General features: G+C 31.1%; 1 protein-coding gene across 10 annotated transcripts in view; it reads left to right on the forward strand.

Annotated features, from left to right (window-relative positions):
- Positions 1–20,375, forward strand: part of fry (microtubule binding protein furry) — a 289,484-nt gene that overhangs the window by 74,186 nt on the left and 194,923 nt on the right. For 6 of the 10 annotated variants that reach the window (XM_075304475.1, XM_075304474.1, XM_075304479.1 and 3 more), the window contains 2 exons: positions 243–425; positions 7,172–7,315. In XM_075304475.1, the coding sequence (XP_075160590.1) occupies positions 243–425; positions 7,172–7,315 (327 nt within the window). The remainder of the gene's footprint in view (positions 1–242; positions 426–7,171; positions 7,316–20,375) is intronic. The other 4 variants (XM_075304481.1, XM_075304484.1, XM_075304482.1 and 1 more) reach the window with 1 other exon arrangement.

Genomic DNA, 20,375 nt, shown 5'->3' on the forward strand with positions numbered 1-20,375 from the left:
TAAAATTTTATTTCTGTAGAAAATTTTGTCAAAATTGTATGTCTACTTTACCGCACCTTAAGTAATTAGATTGTGGATGGCAGTGTTTAGATGAAGGTTCTACGCAATCCATGATGGAGGGTACATAAGCTTCGGCCTGGCCGAACTTACGGCCGTATATACTTGTTTTCTATGTAGTATCGACCTCTTTACCTATGGTTTATTTATAACATTTTACATTGTCTCCTTCATTTCTCTTTTAGACCTGTGAGTGACAATCGTGCCTCTTTATTGCGTTCATCCGCGCCTACAAAACGGGTGCCCACCGAAAGCCAAAAGGATCTTTATTTACGCATTTGGCGTAATCAAGTTGCCATGGCCATGCGATTGGTTCCACAAATTTTAAGCGTGGCCATACGTTGTGCCTCACCTGATTTAAGTTTAAGGTAAGTTTTCTTCTTATAAAATCGGTTTTTGTTTAACATTGTAGATTTGTGTTTCTGTAATTTATTTACGTATATTTTATATCATTTATATCATATTTGTTGAGCATATACATACATATCGCACACTTACCTCAATAGTTACATTTCAAAATCATACATTTTGTTTTGGGTGTAGGTACGAGTATACAAAAGACGTCAATCGATTTTTCCTCTAATCCTCAATTTCGACTAATCGACTATTAATGTTTTCCAAAGATGACAAATTGCGTGTGTTGACCAAACTTGATTAAGAAATTTTGATGTTGGCCAAAATCGATTAATAAATGTGGATATTAAAAAAAAAAAAACAAAAACGAACAAAATTAATATTCAACATAAAAATCGGAAAACTGGATTTCCAATGTCTACAAACAAAAAAAAATTATTTCTTTTCTGATAATCGAAATTTTAGACCAATGATGTTTGTCTAAAATCTTGTTGGTAAAGTTGTTGCTTTCATGTCCAGCATAGCTCATTGGCTACAAACGTGGCGACGTGTATAATAAATAAAGATTTGTGTGCTTTTTAGGAGATAACAAGAAAAAACAACTGCGTTAATTTCGTTTCGGAAGAAAGAATTATTTTTGTGTGCGTTATGAGCTTTACAGACTATCAGTTATTCCGGACGACAGTGCTCGTGTCGAACATATCCCATATATTGTGCACATTATAAGTTAAGTCCGAAGGCATAATCGATACTGCTGCATGTTTATGGGATCGATAACACATTTACCGATTATTTAGTCATCGCCGACAAGTCGTATCGATCCGACACACTGTAAGATTCTTTACAAACACCGACATTCCGTCCGGAATAACTGATAGTCTGTAAAGCGCATTACCTGAGAGGCCATTCTAGTGCAATGGATTGCATGCCCGCTTTGCATACACAAACGCACGAAAACGACTGTTTTTCATATGTTTCGGTGTAAAAAATTATATGTTTGACACTCAAATTTTTAACCCATTATTTTTAAGTGCAAGTTCATAAACTAGTACAACATGTCTGGGACATATATGTTAATAGAACATATATTGTTTGGGACATCACATTTTCTTAAATATAATATCTTTGAATGCAAACATATATTAATTTGAAATTTTCGTATAAACTTATATATGTTTTGAAACATCCGATAGTGCAAGAGAGAATAGCGAAAAAATATAAAGATGGCGAAGGAGATAGATAACGAAAGACATCAACGTAATACAGTGAGAAAATGATATGAGAATTGTGTTCTGTTTGAAAGACATATTTTTTATGTTGATAAAAGAGCTTGTATTCATCAACATCAACTTTTTTAATTGCTTAAATCTAAACATTATTCAATTTACACATTACATTTTGCATTCGGAGTCTTGAAAAACTATGCTTAGGGTGAAACATAAAATATGTTTGCACAATACAAACAAGTTTTTGTTTGCACAAATTCTGAAAATATATATGCTTGAAGCAGAATATGTTTGGGAGTTACAGATGCAATTTTTTTTGAGGGTGCAGGGTTTAATTCCAGTTCATCATGGATTGCATAGACAGCCTAAAGACCGCCATCCACAGTCGAATTAATTTAGTTGTAAAAAAACTTTCCAATGGCAAGATATCTTAAAACTTCATAACATACACCCAGAGAAGGAATATGATCACCTCAAAAATGTTTTAAGAGCAAAATGTTATTTTTGGGTGGTGACCATGTAACATGGTTTTCGCAACAATGTCATTTTCTCGGAAATCATGTATCTGATTTCGGCAAGCAGGTTATATTTTACGAGAAAATAACATTTTAGTGACAAACATGTTACATGGTCACCATACAAAAATAACATTTTGCTCTTGAAACATGTTTGAGGTGATCATATTCCTTCTCTGCGTGTAGTCCTCTAAATATTAAGTTAGTCTATATGGAGTCTACGTTAGACAAAAAAGATTAAATACCCAGCAAAAAAAAGCGTCGCCAAAAAAGTAGTGAAAATGTTCTTTTTGGATCCGGAAGTGGTGCAAAATTGGCACAGAAACGATGATTTTAACATGGGCTTGTCATAGGATGGATGTCCACCATTTCAACAGCCGTTGCACTGAATTCGCATCACTTCCTAAGGTGTGATGCGAATCCAGTGATTTGGATGTGAATAAAGAAATTTTGTGATATTTTGACGAATAAATAATTTTTAAAATTTGTTATGATTTTTAATGCATTATAACGGTTGGCTGGAACGTTTAACATCAAATATTTTTAAAAATTCGCAATTTTTCTAGAAAGGATTTAGCATTTTTTTCGGCAAAATTTAAATAATTTGCACTATTTTATTAATTTTTGATATGTTTTAAACCCATTTGAAACAATAAAATTTTAAATTTCCCATTAAAAATATGAAAAAAGCGAGTTATAAAAAATTGACTCAAATGAACTTCCTGTGCAGTTTAAATAAAGAACATCTTTGGGAGAACATTTTTGGAAGTGCTTTTAAAGTTGTGCCTTAAGAAGAACTTCCAAATTTTTTTGCTGGGTAACCATATAAACCAATTCAGTTGATGATGCCTATCTATACACGGACGCAAAAGACTAATTTTCATATATTTGGATGTAAAAATTATATGTTTGGAACTCAAATTTTTAGCACATTATTTTTAAGTGCAAGCATATAATGTTCATAAACTAGCATAACATGTTTGGGACATAGCATTTTTTTAAATATAATGTGTGTGGATGCAAACATATAATAATTTAGAAATTGCCTATAAACATATATGTGTTTAGGAAGTGAGTCCGAGAGACCATGCCGCAAGTAAAAAAAATGAAAGTAACCAATTGGCGTCTTAAAAATATATACACACAAAGAAAATTTCATTAAAAATTTGTCCAAGATAAAACATAATATGTTTGAACAATACAAACAATATTTTATTTGGACAAATCCTGAAAGTATATATGCTTGAAGCAGAATATTTTTGGTAATATATGTTACAGAAGCGAATTTTTTGTACTGGCATCACGTACCAAATTTCAATCGGATGGGATAAAATTTGCTTTCCAGGAATCTCATAAAGTATAATCTGGGTTTGTATGGGGGTTATATATAATTATGGGTCGATGTGGGTCTATTTTTGCGTGGTTAGTAGAGAACATGGACGCCGTACCAAATTTCAACTGAATCGGATGATATTTTCTCCTCCAAAAGGCTCCGCAAGCCAAATCTGTGGGTCAGTTTATATACCTAAAAGTAGTCCGATGTGACCCATTTGCAATACCATCCGACTTACATCAATAACAGCTACTTTTGCCAAGTTTCAAAAGGATATCTGGTTTCGTTCGTTAGCGTACGCACAGATCGACTCAGAATTTCACCACAACCGAGAATACTTTATGGGGTGTAAGACCAATACTTTGATGTGTTCGAAACGGAATGACAAACCTAATTTTCCCCCATTTTATACCCTCCACCATAGGATGTGGGGAAATTCTACAGAAATGAAGCATAAAGATTTACTAAATTAGCATTTCCCACAAAAAAAAAAAACAAAAAAACAGAATTCCTTTAAAATTGTAATATTTTTACCACAAATGCGACCATATTATTTTTTTTTTCCACAAAAGAAAATTTTGACAAAATTTTCTATAGAAATAAAATGTTGACAAAATTTTCTATAGAAATAAAATGTTGACTAAATTTTCTATAGAAATAAAATTTTGACAATATTTTCTATAGAAGTAAAATTTTGACAAAATTTTTTATAAAAATAAAATTTTGACAAAATTTTCTATAGAAATAAAATTTTGTCAAAAATTTTTATAGAAATAAAATTTTGACAAAATTTTCTATAGAAATAAAATTTTGATAAAATTCTTATAGACAAAATTGTCTATAGAAATAGAATTTTTAAAAAATTATTTATAGAAAGAAAATTTGGAAAAAATTTTCAATATGAATAAAATTTTCTCTATGAATAAAATTTTGGCAAATTTTTCTCTATAAATAAAATGTTGGCAAAATTTTCATAGAGCAAAATTTGACAAAATAAAATTTTGCGATAATTTGCTACAGAAATAAAATTTTGACAAAGTTTTCTATATGAATAAAGTTTTTGCAAAATTTTATATAGAAATAAAATTTTGACAAATTTTCTATAGAAATAATATTTTGACAAAATTTTCTATAGAAATAAAATTTTGACAAATTTTTCTATAGAAATAATATTTTGACAACATTTTCTATAGAAATAATATTTTGACAACATTTTCTATTGAAAAAAAAAATTGACAAAATTTTCTATGAAATACATATTTTCTATAGAAATAAAATTTTGACAAAATTTTCTATAGAAATAATATTTGGAAAAAATTTTCAATATGAATAAAATTTTCTCTATGAATAAAATTTTGGCAAATTTTTCTCTATAAATCAAATGTTGGCAAAATTTTCATAGAGCAAAATTTGACAAAATAAAATTTTGCGATAATTTGCTACAGAAATAAAATTTTGACAAAATTTTCTATATGAATAAAGTTTTTGCAAAATTTTATATAGAAATAAAATTTTGACAAATTTTCTATAGAAATAATATTTTGACAAAATTTTCTATAGAAATAAAATGTTGACAAAGTTTTCTATGGAATACAAAGTTTTCATTCCTCATCAGCATCCTCTACTTGCAGTAAAAATATCAACCAGTTATCAGAATAAATTCAGGCAGTTCATTAAACCCAACAATTAACCACATTTGAACCTTCCGAAAAAAGGTTTTGCTTGATAGCCGGCTTATGCCGAAATAAATTCGTACAAACATATCTCTTTTCCTATAAATTTTTGACAAAATTTTCTTTATAGAAATACAATTTTGACAAAATTTTCAATATGAATAAAATTTTGGCAAAATTTTCTATAGAAATAAAATGTTAACAAAATTTTCTATAGAAATAAAATTTTGACAAAATTTTCTATAGAAATAAAATTTTGACAAAATTTTTTATAGAAATAAAATTTTGATAAAATTCTTATAGACAAAATTGTCTATAGAAATAGAATTTAAAAACAAATTTCTATAGAAATTTCTATATGACAAAACTTTCTATATGAATAAAATTTTCGCAAAATTTTCTCTATGAATAAAATTTTGGCAAATTTTTCTCTATAAATAAAATGTTGGCAAAATTTTCTATAGAGCAAACTTTGACAACATTTTCTATAGAGCAAAATTTTGCGATAATTTGCTACAGAAATAAAATTTTGCGATAATTTTCTACAGAAATAAAATTTTGACAAAATTTTCTATATGAATAAAGTTTTGGCAAAATTTTATACAGAAATAAAATTTTGACAAAATTTTCTATAGAAATAAAATTTTGACAAATTTTTCTATAGAAATAATATTTTGACAACATTTTCTATAGAAATAATATTTTGACAACATTTTCTATTGAAAAAAAAATTGACAAAATTTTCTATGAAATACAAAGTTTTCTATAGAAATAAAATTTTGACAAAATTTTCTATAGAAATAATAGTTTGAAAAAATTTTCTATAGAAATAAAACTTTGACAAAATTTTCTATAGAAAAAAAATTTTTTTGACAAAATTTTCTATGGAATACAAAGTTTTCTAAAGAAATAAAATTTTGACAGAATTTTCCATATAAAAAAATGTTTGGCAAAATTTTCTCTATAAATAAAATTTTGACAAAATTTTCCTTATAGAAATACATTTTGACAAAATTTTCATATGAATAAAATTTTGATAAAATTTTATATAGAAATAAAATTTTGAGAAAATTTTTTTTAGAAATAAAATGTTAACAAAATTTTCTATAGAAATGAAATTTTGATAAAATTTTCGATAGAAATAAAATTTTGCAAAAAATTTGTATAGACATAAAATGTTAACAAAATTTTCTATAGAAAATAGAATTAAATATATTAAAAGTCAATTTTTTTGGGAAAAATGTCGACGATTTTCGACTTTTGTATCCCCATACTGAAGAAGTGAAAATTCCAAAGTAAAATCTCTAAACGTCACAACTTCAAATCTTCGAGGCATGAAATTTATTTAAAAAGTTTTTTTTGTTGTTGTACTTTTCTTGTTTTAATTTTTTGTTAATATTCTTTTTTTTTGCACTTAAAATACACATTTTCTGAGATTTTTGGAAAAGAAATAAACTTCCTAGGATGTGGAACATTTTGATAGGGGATCCAGCTGGATATGCATAAAAAGCGATATTTGTGAAATAACTTGCAAAAAATTTTTTTTGCTGCTTTCATTTTTTTAAACAGTCAATGGTATATTTGCACAAGAATTTCGGTATGTCTATAATTTGGTATGGTTTCGTGTGCAAGTTTTAACACCTTCAATAGATGTCATATCAATTTGGGAAAATCATACAATGAATTAGAATTTTCATTATGTCACTCATATTTGCATTTCATATTGGAAAGAAATTTAATTTAATCTAATTTAATTTAATATGTGAATGTACCATATTTGTGTTTATATAAAAATATATATGTGTGTGCGTGTGTGTGGGTGAACTTAACATGTACATTCATTACAACACGTTTCCTGTGTCCCCCAATCCAACTCGAAAAGCATTTGATTATGCTGAATGAATGAATGTGTTTGTCTGTGTGTGTTTTGGAGTATTTTTGATTTAATTTTTCTTTATTTATTTTTTTTTTTACTTTTATTATGTTTAAATAAAAAAACCAATAACATTTTAGTTTACAAGACCAATCGGATTCACGTTCACTCTCCGATTCGTTGGATAATATACCCTCGAATGTCTTTGGACCGGAAGGAATCGTTACACGTTTCACACTGCCCTTATCCTATGGCCGTAAAGAGGCGCGACAGAAACGTCTGGGGTAAACTTTCTCTCTTTTTATTTTTTTTTTTGTTACCAATTAAGAATTATTGTATGTTTTGAGAGAATGCAAATTTATAGATGTTCCCAAAAAAAAAAAAAAATTGTTGGTCTTTGTTTTTTTGCTTTTTGTTTGTTTTAAACGGTTAAGTTGAAAACTCTTCGCTTTTTGTATATGGCAGGGGATAGTATGTTAAAGATAATTCATGGAATATTTCTTCGGTGTTATTTTCTTGTTTACTGTTTTGTTGACTATGAGAACTTTTGGACAAACAAAATTTCCTTGGTTGCCTTGATTTTTCTAAAACTTCTCTATTGCACAAGGAAAACTCTATATTTCATATAGAATATATCAGGCGCAATAAAAATATACATTAGTTTTGTATGAAATTGAAGGCTTTAACACTTTCACTACCGATTTAAACCGAATGTTAAAAATTTCAATTTTTCTTCTTTTTATATCCACCACTATAGAATGTTGATGAATGTATAATAACCCAGCAAAAAAAGAGCTTTTAAAAAAGTAGTTTGGATCCCCAACTTGTGATCCGGGAGTAGTGCAAACTATGAGCATCTCCAATGAATTTTACATGAGCTTGTCATACTTCGTTTTCGGATCCTTTGCATTGCTTTAGAAGTTGGCCCTTGGAAGTTCATTTGAATGAAGAAATAAAAAAAATCAGCGTTTTCACTTTTTATTTTTGTTAACATTTTTTATTGCACTTTTATATTCTTGATTAGTATGAATGAAAAACTATAGAACACAGGTTCAAATCTCACAGGTTCAAATCCCCGCTGGGGTGAAATTTTTCATTTTATTTCCATTATTGTTTTACTTTTTTGTTGTTGATTTTCTATTCTTTTTTGCGACATTTAAACATCTAAAATTTAAACTTTATACCACCAACAAGCGTATTTTCTAAGACTGGTCCAAAAGAACTTCATTGGATGTGGAAAAAGATTAATGCAGGATCCCGAGATGCTCTTAAAAAGAAATTGTGGAACAACTATCATGTTTTTTTTTTTGCTGGGAAGTTTGAAATTCCGTTTGTAACACATCGGAATATGGATTTCCGACTATTTAAAGTATAAATATTCTTGATCAGGGAGAAATTCTAAGACGATATAACGATGTCCGAATCTCTGTCTTCAATATTAGCGCTATGGTCCTGATTCGTTGCTACAGATTCGTTTTTTGTTTGCTGGTCAAATTCGAAGAAGACCGATATCTGTTCAGGGTTTGCTATAGCCTCCATACACTGAAAAAAATATTGTCGTGAGGTCAAAGATTTCATGTCTTTAAAATACGAATACAAATTTTACTTAGCATAGAAGACGCATTTCTCTAAAATAAAGTTATTTTCCTTGTCCAAAACTCGATAAACTTTTCAATGAAGTCGTATTGTCCTTATAATTAAGTGATTTGACTTAAAAATGGGTATCTTAACATGAAAGAAAAAATTTATAGGCTAAGGTCAACTTGACTTTAATAATTCAGAAAAATTCTTTAAATTTAATGAAATTGTCTTTAAATTTGTTGTCTTTTTGCATCTTGACTACAAAGCAAAAAATCATTCAAATATAGGACATGTTTTTCAACACTTTATTTTAAAGAAGTTTTTTACTTGAAATATAGCATAATTTCTACTTGAAGTCGAGTCTTAATTTGGAAAATAAAGTTGTCGTTAACTCGTTTTTAAAGGACTGTGATAGCATATGAAGAAAAAAAGCTGAAAAAGCGATAAATTAAAATTTGCTTCCCAGAAGCAAGTACACCAAACCCAAAATTAAAAGAGAATTGTGTCTTAAAAGTATCCTTACTTGTATTCTCCGCATCTTTGGCTCGGAATCAATACCAAAATTTTTAGAGTAAAGACAAAATCTTTGGAACCGGGCATGCTTTTTTTTCAGTGTATAAACCGACTCCCCATTTTGGGGTCTGCGGCTTCTGCAAATCGTAGTTTTTATCCGATTTGTCTGAAATTCGAAAGGTAAAGGTATTTTAGAGTCACACCGAAAAAAAGCATGCCCGGTTACAAAGATTTTGTCTTTACTTTAAAAATTTTGGTATTGATTCCGAGCCAAAAAAACGGAGAATACAAGTAAGGATACTTTTAAGATACAATTCTCTTTTAAATTTGGGTTTTGTGTACTTGCTTCTAGGGAGCAAATTATAATTTTTAATTTTTTCAGCTTTTTTCTTAATATGCTATCAAAGACCTTTAAAAACGACCTTTAAGACTCAACTTCCAGTAGAAATTATGCTAGGTTTCGATTAAAAAACGTCTTTAAAATAAAGTGTTGAAAAATATGTCCTTTATTTGGACGATCATTTGCTTTGTAGTCAAGATGCAAAAAGACAACAAATTTAAAGACAATTTCATTAATTTTAAAGAATTTTTCTGAATTATTAAAGTCAAGTTGATCTTAGCCCAAAAATTTTTTCTTTCATGTTATGATACCCATTTTGAAGTCAAATCACTTAACCCTTTCGACCCCGCATTTTTATAGGTATCGCTAAATTTTTTTGTTACTTTTAATCATGATGAAGTCATTTAAGAAGCGTCTAGCCAAAATTTCGGGTCGCCACGCCCATTCGTTTAGGTGGTAGAGAATGTTGCCTGTGGGTAACTTTGGGCAATTGTGACTACAAAATAGTTTGTTTTGTAATGATACCCGTATTACGTTTTTTGGTTTTTTTTATGTTTTTTGTTATTTTACGGTAAATATGTACTTAGATGCGTGCGTGAGTGGAATTTCAATCACGCTCAAACACATGCACGAAGAAATATTTGTACGCACGCCATGTGGGTAGGTATTCACGGTCACGAAATGAAAAGTCATACTCGCGCTCGCTCACACATGAACAACGTTTATGACTCATGCTTTCGCACGATTCACAACAATTTTTGTAATTCACGACAAATCTCTTGAGTCACGAATATTTTCGCAACACGACAATTTTCGTGGCTCAATAAAATTCTGGTAATTAACGAAATTTCTCGTGACTCACGCTATTGAAATCTTAATCTGATTAAATAAGTTAAGGTGATTAAAATCGGTGAGCTTGAATTTAATCGTGAACATGAATTTGTTCGTGATTGTGACTTTTTGTGTCTCTGTTTTACCGTGAGTGTGAATTTTATCGTGAACATGAATTTTATCTTGAGCGTGAGTTGAATCGTGAAAGTAAATTTTTATCGGGAGTGTGATTTCGGAGAAATTTTACTAACTCACAATCACGAACACAATTTGATTTTTACTCACGCGCCACACATTTTTCTTTAGTCCCGTTCACGCACATTTACGAGATTTCGTTTAAATTTCATTCACGGCTTCGCGTGAATCACGAAAATGTTTTTTTTTTTTTTTTTTTTTTAACCCATGTCAATTTAACTGGCGGTGTAAAAAAAACCAAAGTATTATAAAGCGCCAATATTCGTGCTAATCCACTAGTATGTTGCCAAGAAGTGGCTTCCTCCACACAAAAAAAAATTTTTCTGATTCAATCACGAAATTAATTGATCCAATTAATTTTTTGATTGAAATGTGTTCAATCACAGAAATGATAGTATCAATTAAAAAATTAATTGAAGGTCAATTAAAAAATTAATTGATCCAATTAAAAAATTAATTGATACTATTAAGTTTTGTGATTGATTTTTTTTTCAATTAAAAAATTTGTTGATTCAATTAAATTTTTAATCGAATATTTTTTAAAACTCAATTAAAATTTTAATTGGAAAATTTTCCGTGAAATTTTTTTCTGTGACCCTTCTTACGATTCCTTCCAAATTCCCCACTGCATTGCAGATATGTTTTCCCAATCAAAGTTCAAATTTTTTTCAAAATCATTGTTTTTCAAACCTTTTGTCCAAAAATATGTAATTTTACTACCACAACTGCCCAAAGTTGCCCACAGGCAACTTTTCAATTTGAAAAATTTCTCATCTGTTGTTTTTTGCAATTCTGAGATTTGACTTCCAGAAATATTTTATTTGACATGTACTACAACAGATTTAATAAAAACTTTCAAACTTTTTGTTGTAATTTTTGAAAAAAGTCACATGTATAAAAACCTCTTTTTGAATTCGCAAATATTTTTTTCTTGAGGCACGTGCGTGTTAATAAAAAAATTGTTGCTAATTGGCCAAGGAAAACAGCTTTATATTAAAGAAATGCGCCTTCTATGCTAAGCAAAATTTGCATTCGTATTTTAAAGACATGAAATATTTGACCTCACGACAATAGCTTTTTCAGTGCACATATAGCTGTGCCGAATATATTGTGTATCGGCCGTTTGTTTTGGTATAGTCCTCATATAGACCCATCTTCCGATTTGAGAAAAAAAATATTTTTGCTACAAAAATGATTCATGTTCCCCGTCCAAATATAACATTTTGCTTTTGAAATTTGACTACAAATAGCTATGTTTCAAATAAAAAAAACATCTTTAAAATAAAGTTTTAAAAAACATATCCTATTTTTAAAAGCTTTGTAGCCAAGTCGCAAAAAGTCAACAAAATTAAAGACAATTTCATTAATTTTTAAAATTTTTTTTCAGAAGTATTAAAGCCAAGTTGCTCTCAGTAAAACGAAATGTTTTTCAGTGTAGGTTTTGCAATGCTCCCGACTGGTATTCACTGCAAAAAATTAGCTTCTTCGCTGAATAGAATTATTCGATAAGAAACGCACGATGAACTTTCTTAACTGATAATAAATAATATTTTTAATTGATAATAAAATTCAATAATTTGCAAGCATTGATCGTTTTTAAGACGATTCATGTTTAAATTATAGACCAAAGTGAAGATGGTTGACAGTGAAACAAGACACGATACGTGTGTCAGCTGTTTAAGCCAGTGTTTCGAGTTAAGGAATTTCTTCTTCAGAAAAAGTCCTCAGTGTTTGCAGTGCAATTTCGCTCGCGTTTTCTAGGAGTTTATAATCACAGTAACCTGTTCCCAGCAAAAACTCTCATTACCCGGTAATCTTGTATGTAAGCCTATTTAAAAATTAATAACCACTTATTAATTGGCATCGCTCCGGATTAAATTTACATACCCATGTGCTAGGAGGAAAGTACTTCTCCCCAGGCATACTTTCGGCCATGAAATAAGTAGTGCTTTTAAAGCATATAATCACCTAATATGTAATCACGTATTCGTCGATGCACCAAAGCTTGCAAAATAGCCACTTATTGTCTCAGGCAACCAAATCTCGAAAATATTGCTTTTTATTGCCGATTACAATGTATCAAAATATGCCGAGTAATGCTGTAATAGGAGCACTACTTTAATAGAAACGAATATTGTATAAATAAACAAAAAAACTAATAAATCTTCTAAATAAGATTATATGCAAATAATTTCACACTTAAAATAGAAATAAATGTAGGTTGTTTAAGGGAGTTGAATTCGTGAATAACGTTATAATATATCCAATAGCCAATTCACATAAGATTCGAAATCTACTAAAAGTGGATTTTAAGTCCCTTTTTTGTAAGGCAAATGACATTTGACATCTAGTTTAAGTGCATTTTGGAAGTGTAATGTGAATGAGGTATAAGAAAGCATTTATTTAAAATATAATATGATAATGACATTAATTTAAAGCACAATTATTATGAAATATTTGTGATAAAAATTTCTTAACGGCAAAATGTTCAGAATTACCGTTACATTACATATTATTTTTGATTTTTTAAGTAAATACTCAATTATGTGAATAATTATACCTAATGGTACCAACATTTATTCTATTTTATTAAGTCATTAACAGCCAACTACCTAAAAATTTGAGAATAACAATTCGAAAATTACCGAGATGTATTTATTTTTGTCATTACAAGTTAGTCTTATAACTCACCGCAATATAATGCAACGTGTAATGACAGTTTTACTCCTGGTAATGCCAATTGTAATGAGATGTGGTTACCTAGTTTTTGCTGGGTAGGGTTTGGTTGTTGGTTAAAGTTGCAAGAACCAATGTTTCCAAACAGATAATTATGAAAATTGTTCATCACAAAATGTTCTCAGTACTTGCAGTGCAGTTTCCTTATATTTTCTATTTCCATCGTATTTTCTTGGTGTTTATATACTCTCACAGTAACCTGTAGAGTTTGGTTTCCTTTATGCACTGAAAATTCAAATTAATTCCAGGAACTTTCATCGGAATCATAAAAGTAGTAAAAACATGAAATGTTTGATTGTACACATGAAAGAGTATTACTTCTTTCGCAGAAAGGTAAATGTGAATTGCAAGAATTCACATTTGAGTATATTACAGTTGTAAAAAAGTTTTTAATGGTTAAGTGTTACAATCAACAGGTAGGTGACGAAGTGCAATCGGAGTAGCGTAAAAACAATATAATAACTAAACAAAATTTTAGTAGTGGGACCAAAGATTCCATGTCCTCTGACATTAATGCGTTTTGCCTAGACCAAAAGTCGATAAAGTTTTCAATGAAGTCGTTTTGTCCTTATAGTAAATAGTGATTTGACTTAAAACTGGGTAAAATTTATAAAATGGTCTTTAAATGTGTTGACATTTGACTACACACATTTTTTTGTTTTTTGATTTCAATCACGAAAATCGCAGATTCAATCATTTTTTTAATTGAAATGTCTTCAATCACGAAAATGATAGTATCAATCACCCATTTTGATTGAAAACCAACACGATTTTCAATTAAAAATTTAATTGACTGTTGTCACGGAATCAATTAATTGTGTGATTGAATCAATTAAAGACGTGATTGATTTCTAACATAAAATTAAATCACAGTTTTAATTGAATCAATTAAAATTTTAATTAACAGATCGGCTGATAAGTCCCCGGTGTAACAAAGAAAAAACACATTTTTTTTGTCAAAATTCGTTTTTATTATTCAACATAGTTTCCTTCAAGAGCTATACAACGATTATGACGACCTTCCAATTTTTTAATACCATTTTGGTAGTACTCTTTCGGTTTTGCCTCAAAATAGGCCTCAGTTTCGGCGATCACCTTTTCATTGCAGCCAAATTTTTTCCCTGCGAGCATCCTTTTGAGGTCTGAGAACAAGAAAAAGTCGCTGGGGGCCAGATCTGGATAATACGGTGGGTGGGGTAGCAATTCGAAGCCCAATTCATGAATTTTTGCCAGCGTTCTCAATGACTTGCGGCACGGTGCGTTGTCTTGGTGGAACAACACTTTTTTCTTCTTTATATGGGGCCGTTTTGCCGCGATTTCGCCCTTCAAACGCTCCAATAACGCCATATAATAGTCACTGTTGATGGTTTTTCCCTTCTCAAGATAATCGATAAAAATTATTCCATGCACATCCCAAAAAACAGAGGCCATTACTTTGCCAGCGGACTTTTGAGTCTTTCCACGCTTCGGAGACGGTTCACCGGTCGCTGTCCACTCAGCCGACTGTCGATTGGACTCAGGAGTGTAGTGATGGAGCCATGTTTCATCCATTGTCACATATCGACGGAAAAACTCGGGTGTATTACGAGTTAACAGCTGCAAACACCGCTCAGAATCATCAACACATTGTTGTTTTTGGTCAAATGTGAGCTCGCGCGGCACCCATTTTGCACAGAGCTTCCGCATATCCAAATATTGATGAATGATATGACCAACACGTTCCTTTGATATCTTTAAGGCCTCTGCTATCTCGATCAACTTCATTTTATGGTCATTCAAATTCATTTTGTGAATTTTTTGATGTTTTCGTCGGTAACCACCTCTTTCGGGCGTCCACTGCGTTCACCGTCCTCCGTGCTCATTTCACCACGCTTGAATTTTACATACCAATCAATAACAAAAGTTGCTTCACAAAAGACACGAATCATTTGAAGGTTGGTACTATATAAAAATAATATGCATTTAATACTAGCGTGCCAGACCGGGGATTTATCAGCCAACCTGTTATTTCATATTTTTAAATCCAAAAGAAAGAACTTTTTTACCATTCAGCTCATTAGTTTATATATCAGATATACTGCTCTCTACTTGGGTTCAAACTGAAAAAGGCAGGTAAAACAAAAATTCAATTAATGCCAACGCTACTTCGCAACTGCAAGGGGAATCATCCAACAAACCCATACCGCTCTTGGTTTTAAGAAAACTAGGAGTGAAAACATTTATAATTTTAAAAGATCAATACGGTACCCACATTTTGATTGCAAACATATTCTTCGTATATATTTGATAAAATTATGGAGTTGATGGGATTAATTGGTCAATTTCACGAAATAAAATTGCTCACTAAAAGAAATGAATAAAAAATATATTATCTTAGTTCGTTTACTGTAAACAGGCTTCAATGGAAAACGGTATTCACATTTCACAATTTCTTACCTTCAATAAACGTAGATTGTTTTCCATTTTTACAATGCCACAAAACACAAACACAGGTAATTTCAAATGCGTTCTATCATATATTTTTTTCAAACCTATACCACGTGGCCATTTGTTGTTGCACACTTCATTTATTTTAACCCTTTGCTGTTGCGTTCAAAATATTTACGCACACATTTTTAATGCAGCAGACAGAATGTCGCCAATCAGGACTATGAGGACTATATTAGATTCTGGATTTATAAGAACCATTTTTGTTTGAGTTTTAGAGGAATCATTAACATCTCTTGTAAGTGTGCAAGAAAACTATAAAATAACGTCTTGATTTGAAATCTTAAATCTGTAGATTTTCACCCGAGAAGTAAAATCTGGAAATTTTACATTGAGTTTCAAGCAATTTTCATGATCAGTGGGCCCTCAAGAAGTGAAGTCAGTCTATATGGAGGCATTACCAAATGGACCGATAAAAACTTAATCCGATACACGTTTTTGTGAGCCTATTTAAAATACCAGAGTATTTACAATTTCAGGCAAATCAGATAAAAACTACGGTTTCTAGAAACCCAAGGAGTTAAATCGGGAGATCGTTCTTATGGGGGCTATAGAGAGAAGTTCACCACTGTGGTATCACAATGGACTGAATAGTCTAAGTGAGCTTGATACATCGGGCTGCCACATAACCTAACCTAACCATGGGGGCTATACTAAGCTATGGACCGATACTCACCGTTTTCGGCACACCTCTTTGTGGCCCGAAAATACCTCTAGATTTTTAATTTCAGGCAAATTGGATAAAAAGTTCGGATTCTAGAAGCCCAAGAAGTAAAATGGGGAAATCGGTCCATATGGGGGCTATACCAAAATATGAACAGATACTCACCATTTTTGGCACACCTCTTTATGGTCTTAGAATACCTCTAGATTTCCAATTTCAGGCAAATTGGATAAAAACTACGGATTCTAGAAGCCCAAGAAGTAAAATCGGGAGATCGGTTTATATGGGGTCTATACCAAAACATGGACCGATACTCACCATTTTCGCCACACCTCTTTATGGTCTCAGAAGACCTCTAGATTTCCAATTTCAGGCAAATTGGATAAAAACTACGGATTCTAGAAGCCCAAGAAGTAAAATCGGGAGATCGGTCCATACACACAAAAAATTTTTTTTCTGATTCAATCACCAAATTAATTGATCCAATTAATGTTTTAATTGAAATGTCTTCAATCACGAAAATGATAGTATCAATCACAGTTTTAATTGGGCATAGAAAAAATTCTTGATTAAAAAATTAATTGATTTTTTCAGCAAATTTCAATTAATTTTTTAATTGATTCAATTAAAAATTTAATTGATGTTGATTGCAAAACTCAAATAATTTATTAATTAAAAAAGGTAACTATTTTTAATTACTTTCTGAATTGGCTTAAAGTTTTTATTTGGATTAACAAATGATTGGTTGAAATACATTTTTCATTAAAAATTAAAAAAAAATTAGCAATTAATTTATTAATTGAAAAAATTTTCAACTTCAATTAACTTTTTAATTGGAAATATTTTGGTGATATTTTTTTCTGTGTATGGGGGCTATACCAAAATATGGACCGATACTCACAATTTTTGGTACACGTATTTGTGGTCCTACAAAACCTCTAGATTTCCAATTTCAGGTAAATTGAATAAAAACTTCGGTTTCTGTAAGCCCAAGAAGTAAAATCGGGAGTTCGGTCTATATGGGGGCTATATCAAAACATGGACGGATACTCACCATTTTTGGCACACCTCCTTATGGTCATAAAATACCTCTAGATTTCAAATTTCAGGCAAATTCGATAAAAACTACGATTTCTATAAGCCCAAGACCCCAAATCGGGAGGTCGGTTTATATGGGGACTATATCAAAACCTGGACCGATATAGCCCATCTTCGAACTTGACCTGCCTGCAGACAAAAGACGACTTTCAGCACAATTGCTTCATTATTGAAGACTGTAGCGTGATTACAACAGACAGACAGACGGACAACGTTATATCGTCTTAGAATTTCTCCCTGATCAAGAATATATATACTTTAAATAGTCGGAAATCGATATTTCGATGTGTTACAAACGGAATGACAAACTTATTATACCACCGTCACCATTCAATGGTGGTGGGTATAAAAACCCTCTTTAAAATAAAGTGTTGAAAAACATGTCCTATATTTGAACGATTTTTTGCTTCGTAGTCAAAATGCAAAAAGACAACAAATTTAAAGACAATTTCATTAATTTTAAAGATTTTTTCTGAATTATTAAAGTCAAGTTGACCTTAGCCCAAAACATTTTTCTTTCATGTTATGATACCTATTTTGAAGTCAAATCACTTAATTATAAGGACAATACGACTTCATTGAAAAGTTTATTAACTTTGGACAACGGAAAAAGCTTTATATTAGAGAAATGCGTCTTCTATGTTAAGCAAAATTTGCATTCGTATTTTAAAGATATGAAATCTTTGACCTTACGACAATATTTTTTTCAGTGTATACATGCTTAGAAAATTGAATGAAAAATTTTAAAATTACGATAAACTGGAATATCAGCACCAGTCCTGTGATAAGTCCAGCAGACGTTAGGTTAGATTGGCATCCCGATTTATTTTCAGGCTAACTTAGCCTATTCAGTTCATTGTGATACCACATTACTCTAGCAGAGGAAAAGTATGTTTTTCAAAGTGATTTGGGGAAATCCCTTTAAGTCTGCAAGACGGTTAAATGGACGATCGTTTCGGAACTGCCAAATCCGTAGGGAAACTATCAATCAATTATCAGAAAAAAATCGGTAAATTTACTAAACCCACTGTGAATCTCACTCTTAATATTTAATTCTATCGAAATAGGAGTAACATTCTACACACACACCTTCAAAATGAGGGGTGTTCAGGTTTTTTAAATGCAAAATTGAAAGAAATACGTCAAGTTTATATTGACCAAATTTTTACGGTATCACCCTTTATACGAAAACGTAAAAATTGAGATAAACTAAAGCGTCGGTATCAGTCTTGTGATAGGTCCGTCAGGGGAAATTTTCACCAATTTCCCGTAAGGTAATCTCAGAATTGTCTGAGATTACCTTCAAGAAAGAAAGTGATCCGTAATTTTAATTTTAGTTCATGAAATTATGATGTTATGAGAAAGTTTACTTGACTTTAATATAAAGGGTGGATAAATTTCAAGGGCCGATGTTGATTTTGAATAAAAGACAAACTATTTAGGAAATTATTGTAATTTTATTTTATTATGATATATTGGTATTACTCAATTATGTATGGAATAAAATATCGGCCAAATGGGCGCCGCGACCTCGGTGGCACACCTTCATGGTCCAAATTTTCGATGACGCTGAGGCATAATGGAGGTTCTATGCCGTTAATGTGGCGAATTATCTCATCCTTTAGCTCTTGAATTGTTGCTGGCTTATCGACGTACACCTTTTCTTTCAAATAACCCCAAAGAAAAAAGTCCAACGGTGTCAAATCACATGATCTTGGCGGCCAATTGACATCGCTATAACGTGAGATAACACGGCCATTGAATTTGTTGCGCAAAAGTGCCATTGTTTCGTTAGCTGTGTGGCAAGTGGCACCGTCCTGCTGAAACCACATATCGTCCACATCCATACATTCCAATTCGGGCCATAAAAAGTTCGTTATCATCTCACGATAGCGAACACCATTCACAGTAACTGCCTGACCGGCCTCATTTTGGAAAAAATACGGTCCGATGATGCCGCCAGCCCATAAACCGCACCAAAAAGTCACTCTTTGTGGGAGCATTGATTTTTGGATAATCACTCTTGGATTCTCATTCGCCCAAATGCGGCAATTCTGTTTATTGTCGAATCCACTGAGGTTAAAATGTGCCTCATCACTGAAGATGATTTTCTTCGAAAATATATCATCCACTGTTGCCATTTCTTGGAATCATTCTGCCCATTCACGACGTCCATGGCTTCAATTGAGTAAGTCTAAAATAGAGAAATGTCAAATAAAATTCGGAAAAAAACTTGGCTAGGTATGGTTCACATTCAACATCGGCCCTTACAATTTAACCACCCTTTATTTGTCGTTGCGTACGTTAGTGAAATTAAAAAAGGGGGAAATTATACATAAATGAAGCATACAGATTTACTAAATTCGTGTCTCCCTCAAAATAGTTCAGAATTTCTTAAAATTTGTAAATTTTTCCAATAATGTGTGCATCTTGAACTTCGTATGGCACAAAAGATATTTCTGCAATTATGAACTCCAATTCTTTTTTCCTTCAAACTGCGAAATTTTCTTTAAAAAAGAAAAATAAAAATAATTATGTCGAATAAATTTTCTTGAATTTGCCCAAAAATATTTACTTATTTCTTGTTTGGAATTAATCAAAATTTTCCTTTCTGGTGGTTTCACTGTTTTTTGAGTGTATATACCACGAAGTACAAAAAAGTATATACGGCCATAAGTTCGGCCAAGCCGAATCTAATGTACCCTCCACCATAGATTGCGTAGAAAATTCTAGTAAAGGCTGTAATCCACAATCGAATTACTTGGGTTGTGGTCACACTTGCCATGGACCAATATTTGCTTTTTGCTATAAATAATATAAATAATTATGGGCCGATATGAACCAATTTTTGCATGGGTGTTGGAGGTCATATACTAACACCACATACCAAATTTCAACG

Source organism: Haematobia irritans, chromosome 4 (assembly GCF_050003625.1).
Source record: "Haematobia irritans isolate KBUSLIRL chromosome 4, ASM5000362v1, whole genome shotgun sequence".
In the NCBI taxonomy this organism is placed as follows: Eukaryota; Metazoa; Arthropoda; class Insecta; order Diptera; family Muscidae; genus Haematobia; species Haematobia irritans.